The sequence below is a fragment of the Nesoenas mayeri genome (genome assembly GCF_963082525.1).
Source record: "Nesoenas mayeri genome assembly, chromosome: Z".
Taxonomy (NCBI): Eukaryota; Metazoa; Chordata; class Aves; order Columbiformes; family Columbidae; genus Nesoenas; species Nesoenas mayeri.
Window position 1 is genome coordinate 55,066,252 of NC_137542.1, and position 18,277 is coordinate 55,084,528.

At 38.7% G+C, this 18,277-nt stretch overlaps 1 protein-coding gene across 1 annotated transcript; it reads left to right on the forward strand.

The window, feature by feature from the left end:
• Positions 1-572: 572 nt before the first annotated feature.
• On the forward strand, positions 573-13,369 carry LOC308052068 (uncharacterized protein C5orf34; the record flags this gene model as incomplete). The annotated part of the gene is made up of 12 exons (XM_080362831.1): positions 573-767; positions 1,058-1,147; positions 5,466-6,094; positions 6,728-6,823; positions 7,552-7,675; positions 8,599-8,690; positions 8,901-8,970; positions 9,276-9,446; positions 10,455-10,543; positions 11,263-11,355; positions 12,147-12,187; positions 12,920-13,369. The coding sequence occupies 12 exons, from the start codon at positions 573-575 to the stop codon at positions 13,111-13,113; spliced, it is 1,884 nt and encodes a 627-aa protein (XP_080218957.1). The 3' UTR covers positions 13,114-13,369.
• Positions 13,370-18,277: the final 4,908 nt, after the last annotated feature.

Here is an 18,277-nt window from a genome sequence, read left to right on the forward strand (position 1 = left end):
TTGGGGCTGTGACACCTCCCTGGGGAGCCTGTTCCAGTGCTCCACCACCCTCTGGGGGAAGAACCTTTTCCTAATGTCCAGCCTAAACCTCCCCTGGTACATCTTCCTGCCATTCCCTCAGGTTCTGTCATTGGTCACTAAAGAGAAGAGTTCGGTGCTTGCTCCTCCTTCTCCCCTTGTGAGGAAGCTGTAGCCGCCATGAGGTCTCCCCTCACTCCCCTCCAGGCTGAAAAAAGCAAGTGACTTTAGCCGCTCCTCATACGGCTTCTCCTCCAAACCCTTCACCAACTGCGTGGCCCTCTTCTGGACACTCTTCAGTAGCTTTATATCATTTGTATACTTTTTAATAGCGTGTTTCACAAATGTGTCTGTAAATAAGACCACGTTACCAACCCGCTCCCTGCTGGCAGGAAGAGAAGGTTAATCCACCGGTCAAAGGAGGCGGGGCGGCACGGAGGGAGCCCAGCGTCCGTCCCGCCCCGGCTTCCCGCCCTGCGGGGGCGGCAGCCGCGCAGTTCAGGGGGCGGCCTCGCTGCCAGGAGCGGTGGGAGCTGCCTGCGCTCTGCGGGGAGATGGCAGCGGAAAGCCTGATGGTGCTGTACGGGGACGACTCGGTGGAGGTGCACTACGCCGGCGGGGCCCGCTTGCTGCTGTCTCCGTGCGGCTGCGAGTACCTGTACGAAGCGGCGCTCCCCGCCGCTGCCCACCCCCTCCGACCGGCCGAGACCACCCGCCAGCGGGTCGCCTTCGCCGTCAGTGCCTACAGGGTGGGTGGCCAGGCTGTCGGCGCTGCGGGGAGGGAGAGGAGGGCCCTCTGTCCTGGAAGCCGCCCGGGTGGCGGGGCTGCCGCCCGGGAGGGAAGCGGCGGCCGCTCGGGGGGCGGGAACCCCTCTGTTCCACCGCAGAAACGGGATCGTAGTTGCTCTGTGCAACGGAGCGGGGTTTCTTAGCCTCTGCTGCAGAAAAGAAGACGATGAAATCAGCTTAAACTTTTACCACTGCATGGAAAAACTCAGGGCTGTGTTGATTTGTTTTGCTCTTCATCGCATTTCTATAGGAACAGCTTCTGCGAGCTCTGGATTTCCGAAACAGGTTTTCTTCTTGCCCATACTTACCTTCACATGTTATACCTCCAGAAAGAAAAAAGGTGAGAGTTACACGTGTAATACTTTATTAAATAAGCTTCCCTAGTAGTCTGACATAACTTTACATGCACGTGTGTGAGTATAGGCCGTGAAGATCTATAGAGTGCAATGTGGCTAATGCATTTGTCAACTTGATTAGAATACTGCCATTTTAAATTACAGTTACTCTATTTATGTATGTCCTTTGTAGCCAAACACTAAAGAGTTAGTTTACTCTTAGTAAGACTAAAACCTAGAATTCTGTAATAAGATACAAGGAGCTGTTTTATGTATCGTTTTTCTGCACTTGAAACCTTTCAAGGAAGACTCGGTGAAATATGGCAGTGTCAGGTTCAGAATTCCCCATTGAAGTACCAGTGTGAGTCTGCTACAGGGGCCCGTGAGAGGACTGGGCAGTGACACTGTGGGAATGGCTGCACCACGTCACACTGAAGGTCCATCCAGAGACCCCATTTACCGTTTAAGAGCTTTGCTCCTCAGCAGCTTCCCTCTTGTGTTCCCACTGAATGCATGCGAGTGTGGTGGGAGTCTCAAGACAACAGATAAATCACAGAGGCTTTAAAACTTTTAGACTGGCACGTCACGAGTACCACACTTCACGCTAACGTTTAGTTGCTGAAAACACTGTCGTTCCTTATCATGACATACTTAACAGCAGTCAGGCCTCCACAGTCGCGCTGTACATCCTGTGCAAGGCACAGCGGCACAGAGCTGATGCTCTGTTGGCAGCACTAGCGGGTGACCCTCCCCCAGGCCAGCCTCTTGTTCTTCAGGAACATGGCTGGGTTTCTAGACAGTTTCTAACTTCCAGCTTCCACTGTGACTACCAGCTTCAGGATTTTAGGGAAGCAAAAGCAGTCTCCTTGTAGCTCTTCAGATAGTACTTCTTCAGTAATTTACTATCAGTTTGTTAGCAATCAGGACACATAACCACGGGCGTAGTTATATGCGGTGCTTTATTTCAGCGCTGGGAAACCAGGGGTTCGCACTCAAAGCTGGCTTCCCTGGTCAGGTTAAGTTACACAGTATTTATACAGTCCATTCACATACATATTCATATATTCATTAAGATATGTAACAATTACTCAACATTGATTGCAACATCAATTGCAACATCTTGGAACTATTTTGATCATGTGCAGTGTCCTCTGGTGGTCTTTCAGGGGGTCTTCAGGATGAGGTAAGTAGTCTTCATCACTTCTGTCCCTTTCACCTTTGGGTACTGCACAGGCGTACTACTTCTATAGCTAGATAACTGCTGACTTGCTCAACCTCCGCAGATACTGCATGTACTTCTCCTCACTCTATGCGTATTTAGGCTAAGATAAAGCTAGGTTGTTAAGGTAAGAGTATACTCGAACACGATATGCTTGAACATCCTTTCAGGGACAGTTTACAAAACTGATTCATCCTTTCAGGAACATTTTGTAAAACTGGTTCTATTACTGACAAGTTTATTGTTCTGTGGCCTCAATTTTCAACCAGTGCCCAAATTTTCAAGGCCTTTGCTATTTCCTACACTTCAGCAATCCATTATAATGCGATAACAGTTATCAAGCCCCAGTTCACTGAGCATGTTCTGGTAGCAAGCTGATGATGAGCCTGACAGGCCAGCCTGGGCCTCGCTCAGTTCCTGTAAGGCACAGTTAGGCTGAGGCCTGTGGCCTGTTGCTCGCAGTGACAATACTTTCACTAGGCCACTGGGTACAAAACCACTTCTACACTTAATACTGCACTACTTTGCTTATGCTTGAATTCAGAACAGCCTGGTACCACAATTTGGTTAGCCTCTGCTTGGGCCACACTAAGCATCCGCATGTCTAGACAGCTTGATGAGGCGCATCTTGTCAGTGTTGGGTCCTGTCAGAACTGCAAATAGTATTCAAAACGAACATCAGCCATTAATATTTTCAGCACTATGGTTGTATCTTCTGTTCTTGTTTCTTTCATATAATTTGCAAACATTTGATACACTGCTAAATCTGCTCCTGAATACGTAGTACATTTTCATAGAACTGTCAGTCCTAACACTGAGATTTTATTCCTGGGTGATGGTAACCAGCTCAGAAACCATAATTTTATATGTAAAGTTAGGATTGCTTTTCCCCATTTAGGTGACATTATGTTTGTCTCCACTAAATTTTTATCTGCAGCTTTATTGTCTAATCACTTGATTTTTTTGTTTAGGGTCCTTTTGCAATTCTTTATGGTAAATTTTCCTCTTTAATGGCCCAAATAGCTTCAGTAGACTTTCCCACCTTACTAATACACTAGTGCTGCCATGTCTCATTTTTATTAGACTTCCAGGGTTTTCCTGTGCTGGGCCAAAGTATGATCAGACTTGAAACATACCTGACTAAAGGTCAGTCAGATGAGACAAAGCTAATTAAATTGAGATAAAATAAATTATAGGGAGTATGAATACTCATTTGGTAAGTTTCTTTCACACACTGAGAGGGTTTGTATTTTGTGTTTATTTGGGATCCAGTGCTTTACGTAGAGTCTTCAATCAAAAGCAAACTAAGGATATTTGCTGTATGGTGATCAGGTATAAGAACAATACAAACAAAAATACCTTATTTTAGGGCAGAACTTCTGCAGATGGCTAGAAAGGCAATCTCTAGCTTGACAGAATTTTTCTAGTTTCAGGAGATGATTAATGCGTTTTCTAAACTATAACTTTACCTTCCGTTTTGGAAAAGCCTTAACCTGGGGTTTGAGGTAGATGCAGTGGTTATTTGAAGTACTTTGTTGGGAATGATCTGCTTCATTTTTGTAGAGGGGGTAGCACAAGAGCATATGCTGTGAAAATGGTTTTGTTTGTTTTAAAAAAAGTGCCAATTGAAGCAGCAATCCGTACTTGATTATCACTGCAGTAAGATACGGCTATTCTTTTGAGACTTTCCAAATGTTGTATTTTAAAGCTCTAAATTCTTCTTTACAAATACTTTTTATTCAGATCGTAGCGTAGCTGTGTAATTTGATCTTTCATGGTACAGGATTAAGTAATTTTACCCATCTAGCTGCAAAATATTTTCAACAAATTTCTGTTTTGGTAAGAACACGTAAGTGCATTTTTCATGGTATTTGCAGGCTTATTTTAATCTTATAATAAAAAGAAGATTTCAGAGCACATGGGGATTATAACATACAAAATGTTTAATGTGGGCTTTCCATGAAGTCTATTGAAAACAGATATAGTCAACGTAATTTAGGCTTTCTCTTCAGTGTCTCTTAAGAAGCAGTTGGAAACAAACTATCTGTTGTCTGTGGACAGTTGTGCCTGCTCAGTTGGCCATGTACCTTGCTAGTTTATGAATGGGTATTAAATGAAAACAATATTCCTGGATGGAACTCTGTTAGAACAGGAGGAAGCAGACATGAAGGTTAGATATTTTGCTTCCTTTTGAGTTCAAGTATGCAAACAAATACAGAATAAAGTTTCTTGCCATGCATCACCTTGCAGAAGGATTGAATTAGTTTACATTGTGGTGGTTTAACTGAAATTCAGTTAATTTTCTTCATGCATTTTGAAACTTTTCTTTCTCATAGTTAGCATGGTCATTTAGATTTAGTTTGAGAATAATTAGATAGCACCCAGGGATAGAATTAATGTTTTTCTTCAAGTAACTTTCCAGTGGTTTTGAGTTGGAATGAAGAGAACATAAGAACTTACTGACATCTTAGCTGCTGTCTGGGAGACCAAGGTCCTTCTGGGCGCTCGGCCCACAGGTGTAAGGCAGCAAGGAAGGGTGGGCATAGATGGGACAGATGTTGACTGACAGCCAGGCCAATCAGTGAAAGCATTCCATACCATTAGCATCATGTTCTGTATTCAAGGAGAGTCAGATTTTCCGGCTGGTGCGAACTGTTCCAGTTCAGCTCTGTTCCAGTTGAGTTCTGTTCAGGAGTTCCTTTAGTCAGGCCTTTTGCCATTCTTTCATTCTGCTGTTGGCCTTCGGGCCTTTCAGCCTTTTTGGCCTTTGTTGCTCTCTCCCTGGGATTGGCTGCTCAGGACAGATGGAGTTTGTGAATAATTGCATTGAGGATCACTTTTCAAAAAAAATTTTATGGATATTAGTAGCAGTATATTACTATTATTTTGTTATTAAACCATTTTTATCTCAATCCGCAAAATTTCTCCCTGCCCTTTCAGTTCTCTCCCCTACTTGGGGATGGGGGCAAGTGAGCGAGAAGCTATCGTGGTTTTGATTCCTGACTCGGGTTAAACCACAGCCAAGTGTAAATACTCCACTGTAATTTCTGGGAAGCTGGTCATTTTTATCTTGCTGCACATTCCAATTATTTTTCTTATATTAGATTATTTTCAGTGATATCTTAGAAATTAGATGGCCTGACCCTGCTTCGGTTGATCTGACAAGATGTATAGAGAATGGCAGTGTGAAGATCTCATCAGTAGATGGTTATGCTCACCTTTACCTGTCAAAGTTGCAGCAAGAATTTACAGTGAAGTTCTTATGCAAAGTCAGCCAGTCTTCCTCTCAAAAGAACAGCAACTATCAAACCGGATATCAATATGGAAAATTAAGTAAAAATTCTGTTGCAGAGATGTCATTGAAACAAACAAGAATAGAGAATAAGAAGAATGAACAGGGTTGTCCTGAAGATAAGTACAGAGAACCAACCAAACCAAAGGACTACGAAGACAGAGATGGAGTCCCTTTGTTCTACACAAATTGTTCTTCTGAGTACACATGGGTTACACAGTGTTGGTCTGTTTCTTTCTATCCAGAAGAATGGAAATACCCATTGTCATTGGCACTAATGTGCTATAACTTACAAACTGTTGAAAATGTAATGAAGACACGTGAGGAAAACAGCCATACATCTATGGAAGGTGATGTTTTAATTTACCCCAAAACACATGAAACAGTTTCTCATTTACCTACAGCTTTGCCACTCAGCTGCAGAGCCCCACATTTACACAGGTAATTTAAGCTGTTTACTTCATTGTTGGTAACATATATTTTACAGTTCTGCAGTGTGGAACTTCAATCTCTGTTAAAATAACCAAATTCTAGCTATAAAAAAAATTTTAAAATTACTACCGTATTCTTTTTTTTTTTTAAGGATCTTCTTGAAACTTGAAATTTGTGAAACCAGCATTCTGTATCCTGTTTTAATTAATATATAATAACTAGTCCAGAGAAAAATAAATTTTATTTTCTGTCATGCTTTATAAATATACAAGTGAAAAAGACAATACTGAAAAAAGAACACAAGTTTTTAGTTGGTTTGGGTTTTTCATTTTTGAGATAATATTTCTGAGGCCAGCCTGTGGCATACATTCTCTGTCAGCACTACTACTACTACCACTACTACTCCTAATAATAAGTTTTGCAGGTTTGAGAAAACTAATTTGGTAACTGGTGTGGATAACTAAGGCATCGAAGGACTCTGAAATATGTGGCCTCTTTTCCTTTGAATACTTGTACATGCATTTGGTTTTGATACAGAGATGATTACCCACCCACCCACACACACCCATACACACACACCCACCCCCTAAAAAAAACCCCTGACCTTTGCACTTACTGAAGCTTTCATTGTATTTTGTACAGGTGGATGTTCTGTGACTTCTTTCAGAATCAAGATGCTGAACAATATTCATGCTCTCAGCTAATTCAAATTGTATGGTGCCAGGGTGTTTTTTATAGGTATGTAGGAGATCATGCATTTCATCTTTGGAAGACTTCATTTTTATGGGAATTAAGCTTTAAGATGAAATGTCTTACTTTATCCCTTTCTCACTCTTAGAGAAATTGTACAGAATCTTCATCTAAGAGCGTGTTCATTTCAGTTGTTTCTTCATTGGAGCTCATATTTGCTAGTACAGAATATTTCCAGGTCTGAAAGTGGGTATGTCTGAAATAAACAATCTGAACTCATATTTAAGGCTTTTAAATAAGTGATCTGATTATCTGATTTCTTAAAGGTTTCATGGACAGCTGGAGCTCACACAGACTTCGCTGACAATTACAGTGCTTTTTTTATTGCAAATTGCTCCTTTCGATGCTGAAGATGTCGTGCTTTAGAAACATTTGTCTTGGTGACCTATGTAATTTGCATGTTGCAAACAGCTGAAGTGTAGATTTTCCTGGCAAATCACTTCATCCATATGGTTTAAAAAACCCTGCACACATGCAGAGAATGACTGTCTAATTAGAGCAAGCAGATTAGAGAAAGCCTGGTAATGTGAATCTTTGGTGTTAAAAGAGGTAATTGGTATGCTCTGCTTTTTGTGAAAAAGTAGCAGCTTTTCATGTGAGAGCTGTGTTGAAAATTTGTTTCTGCTTGGTGCTTTCTTCAAGTATGCTAGCCTGTTTTGCTTGTCTAGTGACACAGCATTTTAAATACTTGTTAAAAATCTTATTCTTTCTCTCAGATTTATCCATGGTAGGACAAACGTCGTAGAAATTTATCCTGGTGATGACTCATTTTTCAAGTCCGAGGGAGCATTTTTGGGAAACTATTTCATACATTATGTCATCCAAAAAAGAACAAAAAAGGTATTAAACTATTTTAAAATATGTTCCAAATTCCTTCAAGTTAGCAGTCTTCTTAGTTTTAAGACATTTGGCTATGCAGTGTACAGTCAAGTCCCTACATAGATAATTTCTATAATAATTGAATCAAGCAATCAGTCATACAAAAATGAGATTATTCCTTTTGTTTCAGAATGTATTTTTGTAAATTATAAGACATAAGAAGAACAATCTTGTTCATTGTAACACTTTTTTCACAAGCTCAAGTAAGATTCCACAATAACCATTTCTCACTAATTTAGAAGTTTAGTGTTTAAACATATTTGTTGAATCTTTATGTACTTGGCATTGTACAGGATGTTTAAAAAAGATGGACCCAGTTTGAAATCACAACACAAGCTGTTTTCGGTCCATCTTTTCTAAGAGCCCTGTATTGTTTTTTACTGTATGGAGACAGAACCTAGAAAATGCAGATTCTGTTCTGGCTTTGCCACAGACCAGCTGTTCAGTGCTAGAAAAATGTTTTTTCCCCTCTGTCTGTTGTTAAGTTTCCCAGAGTACAGATCCTTGCAAGTGCCTATGCATTGCTTTGTATTTTTTAAAGAAAAATTAAGGGTCGAGTTTGTACCCGTTGAACCTAGCCTTTAACTTGTAGCCAAACATAGTTACTCAGTAACAAACTACAGTCTCTGTTCAGAGAACCTGTTGGTTCCTAGTGAGGGAGTAGAAACCTTGAATGTTTCTTCCCACAGAAGTAGGCTTAAAGGATGCAACAGATCTTTTTTTTTTTTCTTTTCAAGCTGTTTACCTGTGTTCTGGGACAAATTTAAATGTGATTATAGTTGCTTTCTGAGATGTCAGAAATTTTGTATCTTGCAAGCTCTTAATGCTGTTTTCATGCTACAGTACCTGTAACTAACTCATCTTCTTTCTGCTCTTTACTGCAGAGAGAAGAAAAGATGTATTCGGTAAACAGCCTACCTCCTGATGTACCAGGAAGTCCATACTCTATATCCTCCATTATTACTCAGGCAACCAGGTAGCTTTCTCTTCATTACATTAATTCCTCCAACTTTGAAAGGACAGTAGTTAAAATTACACATAATACTTATGACATTAAGTATAATTTGGAGGAATTTGTATTAACACTGAGGACATCTATAAACTTACAGAACAAAGGTCACAACTGTTCAGAAGACATAGGAAGTACAAAATGCTTAATAGTTTGTTTTTTTGTTTTTCTCCTCAGAATACTTCAGTATTGCTACAAGACTAAACTATCATTAACTCATAACTATTATCTCTGCTGCCGCAAAATGGTATGTAGCTGGAGATTTATAAATCTTTCAGTGTTTTAAGGATGATTATATTTGCTATAGGGAATAGAGCCTAAAATATAGGGAAGAATGGTGAGTGTATTCTCAAAGATCAAAATGTATACATTTGGGACCTGAATGCATGCAGTGTAAAGATATATATTTGTGAAGCAGAAAGCAATTGGTTGATAAAGAAAGGTGCTGTGGTCTGCAAAAACAAGTGAATTCAAAATCTGGGAGTGATACAAAGAGCTGTATTGATGAAAGTAAGATTTCCTCAAGTTTTTAATGTATTTGTTTGGTTCTAGGTACCTGAGACAGATGGACGAGAAATGTTGCCCATTTTGCTGTACGAAAATGTTATTCCCAGCATAGGAAGACTTGTTGTGTACTCAGATCATAAAGTCTATGCTGCTTTTTGGGACGGGATGACCTTGAATATGGTCTGGGATTTCAGCTCTTCCTGTAATAAGATCCAGGTAGCTCATGAGTTAGAGGGAGGACTATTCTTAACACCCTTCATAAAAAACTGTTACTAGGAAGCTAATGTGGAAATGAAACAGAAGTTTTGATGCCTGTAAAATACAAACTGAAGCCTTTGAGAGATTGATAACTCACAGCAGCAAACTGCTGTGGCTTACTCTTGCGCTTGTAGAGTAGTCTAAATGAAAATAGGAGCTATCAGCAAGCACCACCATTAATGTATTGCCAGTATTTTAGCCAGAAAAGAGGGGGAAAAACATTTTAGTACGTAACTGATGCTCAAAGAGGGAGATGAAACTTTATACTTTTAAGAAGTTGCTCATGTTGATCAAAGAAGTAAGTGTTTGGTTTTGTTTCAAATTTTCTATAAGTGAGCAAATGGATAGCAAAAAATCACTCAGAAAAGTAACCTTGCACATGTTATTCCATACACATTTTAAAATCTACCTAATATAGAAATAAAAATATTATGTTGATTTTTGTAAAATGACACTACAGAGAAAATTATGTGAACATGGAATTCCAGGTTGGCTGCTGAGACTTTTGGCTTCTGTGTCTTTACTTATTACCCTAAGGTGACAAGACACAAAAAGGATGTTAAAGTATCTGAAGATATATTTATTATAAATAATGTAAATATCATAATCAATGTCTTAAAAGACATGCTATAACTTCCTGATGTGAGCTAGGTTAAATCTGTATACTCACGTATGATAAAAGGAGGAAGAACTGAAAATTCTACAGGTTTGGAAGCATTTCTACACACTTTTAGAAATAATTTATTCTTCAGTAGCATAGAATGACTGTTGGGGCCAGCTTAGGTATGCTTTTTTTTTTTTACCTGCATTTGTCATAGCAGACTATACCAAATTCTATACTTACCAAAACCCCAATTTCTAAGTGCTTAAAGTGGAATGTTAATAGATACTTAATTCTTAAACTGCCATATTATAGTCGCTTTTCTTTCTTCAAACTGCAGCAGAATTTTTTTTTTTTCCTCTAAGGTAAATGAAGATGTAGGCTGGTGTAAGTTAACTACTCCTGATGGGTTACAGCAGCTAATACAAATAAGTGATCCTGGAATCTATGAAAGGTATAAGTAATGTAAACAATATAAAGTTAAATATAAAACAATTCTGTACAAATCCTTTTGTATGAAGAAGTGGTATTTACTGAAAATACAGGGCGAGGGGGAGGAACCAAACAGTTAAACTCCATGTTACATCTGGCAAAGATTTGAGACCTATGTGACTCAGGACCACTGCATGCAGTCATTCCATTATAATTGTTACAGTAATGTCTTAAAAAAACTGGAGGTACAGCTTGGCACTTACATCAATGTATAAGGAAAACAATCTTTGTCCTTTACAGACCTGGTACGTAGAACTGAATAGCACTTGATCCAGTTTATGCTTCATTACAGATATTGACCTCTGCCTGCAGAGTGCTTTCTCTAATTTGCTTGCTCTAATTAGACCATCATGGGAATTGTTAGAAGCTTACTCGGCTGCATTTTAGCATACAGATATTCACAAATAAAAATAGACATTTGCACACTGTGCATTACAAATCGTACAGTTTGGTTATGATTTTCCATAATTACATTGATTTAAATACGAAGGAGATTCTGGTCAAAACGTGGGAATCCAATAATGGCAAGGAAACCTAGAGAAAAAGTTAGATTTTGTATCATGCCTTTTTCTTTCAGATCCAGGTGTATTGCTTAATGCCTTTTTTTTTTTTTTCCTTGAATTTATAGGGTGTATTTCTCATATAAATAACTACTTTTTGTGAATTTTCATGTTCACATAGGTATATCAAAACAGCAATAGAATGGTGCAGAAGTTTGAATGAAATGAAGGAGATTCCTGAATATACTGCAAACTCTGTAACAGAAGAATATTGGTATTCATCTTTATGCTAAATAATTGACTACGAATAATGTTGAAAATGAATCTCAAAAAGACTATAAACTGAATTTTATAGACTGCTTTTTCTAAGGGTCAAAAAAGAAAATTTTATGTCTATTTGTTTTCTATGGTTCCATATTTTCTTTTAGTGTTTAAAATGTTAGGTAAGTTGAATTCTGAGTGAAGCTTGTTTCATTGCACTTCTGCCTGCCTTACTTAAATATCAGAAATGTGGTGACTTTGCCAAGGGAAGATTAATGTTAGATAGGTAGTATCTTTTAAGGTGAAAAATAGCAACCAGACTAAGAAAGGCACCTTTTAACAGAACAACAAGCTGTTCATAATAGTACTTTTAACTGCTGAACAACACTTGTATCTCGTGTTAACATATTTGTCCTTTTTAATACATGCTACTGACCAAAGGTCTGGTGACATCACATACAAACATATTCGGGTACTAAAAATGTGTTAATTGAAATCGATTGCACTCGTTATTCAAATTATAGCAGATTCATTAGCTGATGAAACGAAAATTCTATCTATATTTATACACACCTAGAGCTAAGAGACTATTCTTAGAGCAGAGCCCTGATTTTTGGAAACACAAATGATGGACAAACGGCAACTATTCACTAGTGGTATGAAAGACAAAAATAGAGCATTGTTTTCACTTGGATTTTGCTCATCTAATTTTTGGTATTGCTGGAACCTGCAAAATTAAAATCTCAAGTAGAAAATATATTTTATGATACTAATTTGCTTAATAATATTTGTTTTCTTGGACAGGTCTGCTGAAGCTGAGCTCGAAAAAATACAGAGATTTAACTGTATCTTTTTGAAAGTTGTATATATTTTTTCACTTGTATATTCTGTTGTTCATCCGCGTATTCAAATCTGCATTTTACATCATCAAAGGCTTTCTATCCAGTTCACACATTTTTTTACTGTCTTCTTAAAATTAACTTATTAAGCCATTTTTGGTTATCATTCTTGTTTTGTCATTTATATTGTCCAACTTCTGCATCACAGCTCCACAAACAAAAACAGTGGCACAGTACAAAACTAAAATTAAAAAATCACAAAAAATGAATCCCTTTAATGGGTATTGCATTAGTTTTGCTAACACTCATCTGTTCTTGAAAGAGGGACAATACCTTTAGGCTTGTTGTTGCAGTACAATACTTTTCTGTTTATCAGCTACTTCAGTATTGTTCCATTGTGTTCAGCCAGCTAAAAAAAGCGTACTGTGCCGCACGTGCTTAAAGCCGCTCTGTAATTGTCTTTAAGCCAGTGTGCAATTTTATTAGTATGTGAAGTGCATGCTGTTAAACTGTGCAGTGTGACATCAGATAGGTAGGTTATTTCTTAAAATAACTTTTGGATAAATTGGAGTCTTATTTAAAGACATTTTTTATAAATGGTAGACATTTTAAGTAATGTGCTCTTCTGGTTTTTAGCTTTATGTAATTGCCGTGCAGAATGATGAATACAAATATGGAAAAGCATTTTTCTCATTAGGAGGAAGAGTTTGATATTTTTTCTTAACCAAATAACACTAGTTTTATTGGATCATAGCAATGTTCTGGAAAGGACATCTGCTGCGAAAACCAATCCGTCTGGTATTACTGTAAGAAAAACGGAAAATGGAAGCAAGCTGGAAGAGATTGGTGAAGGGTGCGTCTTAGAGGCTTTGGAAAAAACTTCCAAAGTAATTCAGGATATTGAATCTTTGCTTGCAGCCTCTGGGAAGTGAAGCCTCAGAGAACATGGAGACCTGCATTATGTATCTTCATAGCAGCTGTGCCAGCCACGTCTGGGGAGGCGTTGAGGTGCCAGAGGAACCGCGGGGTGGAGGCTGAGGGCAGAGGAGTGACCTCTGACCAGCAAAGTCCACCGGTTGCACGCTGTGATTGTATTTTAGAGATAGCCAAAAAGAACAGGTGAAATAATGGAGCACAGCTGTATAAGTTCATCAGGGCTGACATGACAGTGCTGCTTTTAATGTATGGATGTCTGTTTGAATTGTTTAATCATACAGGGGGTTGTGCGAGAAACTTGCTCAAGCGGCTGGGGTAGGGATGAGCAGTTTCAACTGTGAAAATGTGCTCTTGTTCAGAAGCTTACACCAAATAGTCCGATAATTGAATAAAAAGTTTTTCAAACGCTTTCTACTGTTTTGTAGTAAATAAATACTTATTTGAAGCATCTTCAGCCCTTTCTCGTGTGTGGACTGTCACTCCGAGGTCCACGGTATCCTTAGTGATAAAATACTAGCCTTTTACCGTTGGTTTCTCTTCCAGCACTTCGTTTAATGATGTTGCGAACACCCAAACCCTGTTATTAATATTTCTAGACAAATTTTCCCCGCAGCCCCCAGCCCCGCTCCCCTCACCCCAGCGCGGCAGCGGCGCGGGGGGCGGAGAGCGGCGCCGCCGCCCCAGCATGCTCCGCGCACTCCTCCCGCGCCAGCCGCGCCGCGCCGCTGGGGCCGGGCGGCTCGCCTCCCCTCGCTTCGCCTCATGGTGCCGAGGGGCCGACCGGCGGCGGCCGCGCTGCAGGTGGGCGCGGGGGGCAGCGGGCGGGCAAGGCGCAGGCGGCGGCGGGCTGGAGCCCCCTCGCCCCGCGGGGGCGGGAAGCCGCCCGCCCTGCCCGGGCCGCGGGGTTGGGGCGGCGGGGTGGGTTGGTGAGGGGAGCCCGGGGCGTTCGCAGCGCAGTGGGTGTTACTGAGGAGAAGCTGCCGCGGAGCAAGACTGTCGTACCGGTCTAACTGGTGCCAGCCTGATTCCTGATTTATATATATATATCTATATGCCTGTACGTCCTGTCAGGTCCTAACATAAGGCACGGCAGTGCTGCACCGAGAGCCAGGCGTGTCATTTGCCTAACAGGCTCCCTCACGCTCTTGGTTCCGTTTTTGCGGTGAAGATGACAGCACGTTTTTATTTCTTACTGGCTGAGGAGATGGCCGATGAAGGGTTGTGGTGCTGAGTGCTGAGGCAAACCGTACCCTTTCCTCAAGACGTAAAATTGTTGCTGATCTCTGTAATTTTACCTGTCTGTCTGCCGCATGCTCGTCTTCCCTTTGTCCCTCTCTTACTGATTGTATTTTAGTCTTAAATTGGATTAGCTGTTTATGATCCGAATGCTGTTGAAGTTAATGAGGGTAATACACAAACTGCTCATGCTGGTTTTTTTTTCTTTTTTTCCTGACAAATGTCAAATGATTCTTTTTTCCTTCCACTGGACAGTCTATTTCTAGTTACTAAATACTTTTAGGATATTTCTTTCAACTCTTTCTTTTAGGTAGGTCTCCATTCCAAAGTACTCATTAAGGATGTCTGTATTTTGATTTGTTGGTATCTCTTTTCAAACACATTTATGGTCCCTGAAATAAACAATTTAATTAAATCTTGATTTTATGGTTTGGGGCTTTTTTTGTTTGTTTGGCTTTTTTTTTTCCACTTGATTTCTTTGTTGGTTTAATTCAGTTTGTTCTTCAGTGTTTTAGTAAAATTATACTGATTTCTTGCATGCTTTTGTACTCTCTTCCTTTGCCTCCTTCCACCCTCCAACCCCAGTAATGTATTATAATTACCTGACCCAAAAATATTTGCATTATCAGTTCTTCACAGGTTGTTTTAGCCTTGGAGTTGCTTTTCCATGAGATATTACATTAAGTATTTGAGTTTGTATCTTAAATACTTCATAGAGTTTTTCATATAAATTAACATCCAATATAAAATATTTTTTTAGGAGATTATAGAATTATAAGGAGCTACTGTGATCTTTTGACTTCTTGCATAAAGTGCATAATTGTCCTAATTTTATGCATTAAATTCGTATACGTATTCATATACCTGATAACTTATTGCAAAATTGGGGCAAAAATTTTGGAGGGTGATATTTCTAAATTATAATTTTAGCCACTAGATTTTTGTTTTGCTTGTATACCGTGAGCTGAAAGGCCTCTTATAAGCAGAGGTTATGCATAATGCTTTATCTCAAATAAAAATATCGTGAGGAATCACAGCTCTAAACAGTGTTAGTGTGCCAGCTCTTGTGTGCATGTGTTTAATGTAAACCCAACCTGAATCTTTCTTTCACTATCTTAACTGGACTGACCACCCATAAGTTTCCAAGCATTCTTGTGTAATACATTTATTTCCTACTTTTCTCTTTTAACAAGATTGTAAGCTCCACAGTTGTTCTTTCTGAGATTTATAGGGTAGAAAAACCTGCCAGGCTGTGTGATATTTTGTAAACAGTCTGAAAATCATTACTTTTCAGACAAAACATACAGTTTCTAGTTTTGTATTAGAAATTGTAATTTCCTAGATTGTTTGGTTGAACAAACTTTTCTTTTTCTACTCTGATTTCACTCTTGATTTGAAGCATATTTATACTTGCGCTGTTGTACCTGGGAATGTGACTTGATTTTTACACAAACAGCAGTCATTTTTGTCTACAAAAGACACCAGAAATAGACTGTTTAAAAAGAACTCTTATGCCATTGACATGGCTCTTGACTAATGGTAATTTGAAGCCACATTTTTCCTTTCTGTTCTTTATTCTGTCTCAAAGACACACATTCACACTTGTCCTTGTCATCCAGTTGGCATTGTTATCTTCATTTTATAATACGTAATTCTCAAATCAAAGAAGTTTGGGATTTTTTTTTTAGTCTGTAGTGATACTTTTCCTGTGAACTTTATGTGCATGTTAATAATATCTGTAGCAAAGTAGTGTAAGCCTACCACAGAACTGACACAGACCTCTGTTGTTATTTGAATTTATAGGTCTCTGCTTATCTATTCCAAGGTCACTAATTGATGGGGTTAAATTAAAGAGAGGTCCCTGAATGTGACTCATAAATTTTTCTTTAAACGGGAATCTGGGCATTTTTCAGGCACACAGGCATAAGGAAGAATCTGTTAAAATAGACCTCTGTATGTTTTGAAATGCAATTACTTAAACCAGAAGGCTGGAAGTGCCCTTCTCTGACTCTGTGACATTGGGGGTTTTTATCTTTTAATTATTATCTTGTTCCATCTGTATTTCTGCCCTTCTCTTGTTTTATTGTCTTTTTTTCCTGCTTTCTTTAATAGAGCTTCTAAGACCCAGCTGAAGTTTATTTTAGCTCAATTATATTTTTGTTGAGGAATTAATTAAAAAGGTGTTGCTTCTTTCTGTATTTTTGACTATTGCTCAGTATCATGTATGTTTTGTAGAGAGTTTGAAGATCTTTGCGTAGCATCAGTGCTTACTGCTGCCTGGTTCAGTTTATTTAGAATGGAACAAATGGTGTTTGGCTTTTCCTGCATTTGACTGGGCAGAGTGGACTGAAAAAGCACAGAGGCATAGACCACGTTTGCTACTGGAATAAGGAAGCTGCAATGGAAAAAAATACGTTCTCCTAGTCCCAGGGTAAGTTTAATTATGCATATTGGTGTGTATTTTAAAGGTGTGTTGATACTTCAGTTCTTCACGGGTTGGATTCTTATACAGGTTTTATGGTGATTTTAAATAAAATCCAGTCTGACATGATGGTTATATAGAAGAAACATCTGTGAAGAGATCACCATTTGTTTCTTAAAATTGAATTATTTGGAAATGTAATGTATGTTGTAGTCACTCAACAGAAAATGGCAGTTCCAGTGTTTCAGGAAATACTTCATGTCAATATTTTAATTCAGAAGAGGTGCAGTCATGGTTAACAGACTCCAAACTTGACCCAGTTTCTTTAATCTGTGTGCAAAGTCCATGCATTATTCATGTTTTCTTCTCTTTTTTTAAAAATGTTTTCCAAATAAATGATTCAGTGGGCTTTTTTTCTATAAGGATACCAGTAGTCATGTCTTGTAGATGATTCTGCAATAAACAGGCCTGTAAATAATCTGGAAGAAGCGTATTTTCAGGGCCTTATGATAAATAATGTGTTTAAAGTTATAAAGTCATAAAAATTATGTGTCAATGTTGTTAGAAGTATTCATTTTTAAAGGAAGTCTAATACACTCACAAAAAGCCCATTTAGAGTAAAAATTTACCTGATAGAATTGGCTGAAGAAGCATTATGAAGATTTAATGTATTGCACAGAAACAGCAACCTCTTCGGAAGAATCTGTTTTTAGATAGGATGCAGGCATTGAAAAAGTGGTCTGTCTCTCTGAAAAGGCAGAAGAGCAGATGGGACAATTAGAATTGATAATGTCATTCAAAGACTGCTTTTAAGTGTGTTTAACATAACAAGGCTAGGAAATACATCATTTATTGAGAATTTTTATTTCAAAGGTGTTCTTTTTAATGTTACCACAGAAATGAGTACTCTTCATAACCTGAGTGTTCTGTAATTGCTTCTTGGGAGTAGGGTGGGGGGAACATTAAGATCTCTGTTTTAACAGCTGTTGCAGAGAAAGATTTGGGGTTTTCAAGCATCAGTCCTAAGAATCCTCCAAATTGAATCTTTTTTTGTTGTTATGGTGCAAAGGATTTAATTTCATTAATATCATCTATTTAAGACAAGAAGGAATCTTGAAACATATTACATGTATTATCATAGACATATTTCAAGGTATTTTATAAAATTTAAGATTTCAGAAAATCGAGTTAGAGCTTTCCATGTTACAAAGGTGCTTGTTCTAATTAAAACAGGACAAGTGCTTTAATTCAGAGCTGTAGTGTTTAAGTCAACAAATTAACATAACTGAAATAAAAAACTCCGTAGGAATATTAGGTGCAGACATTGAATTTGCGTGTTTTATGCTCAGTTGTAGATGTGATAACAAACACTTTGTGCTAATGGATGTTTCTCTTTAATATTTTTCTTTCTGTCCTCTGACATTTACAGAACAACTGACAATACAAAGGACAATGCACAGTGTATATCCTGATGGCATTTTGTGTTCTATGACGTGGTTTTT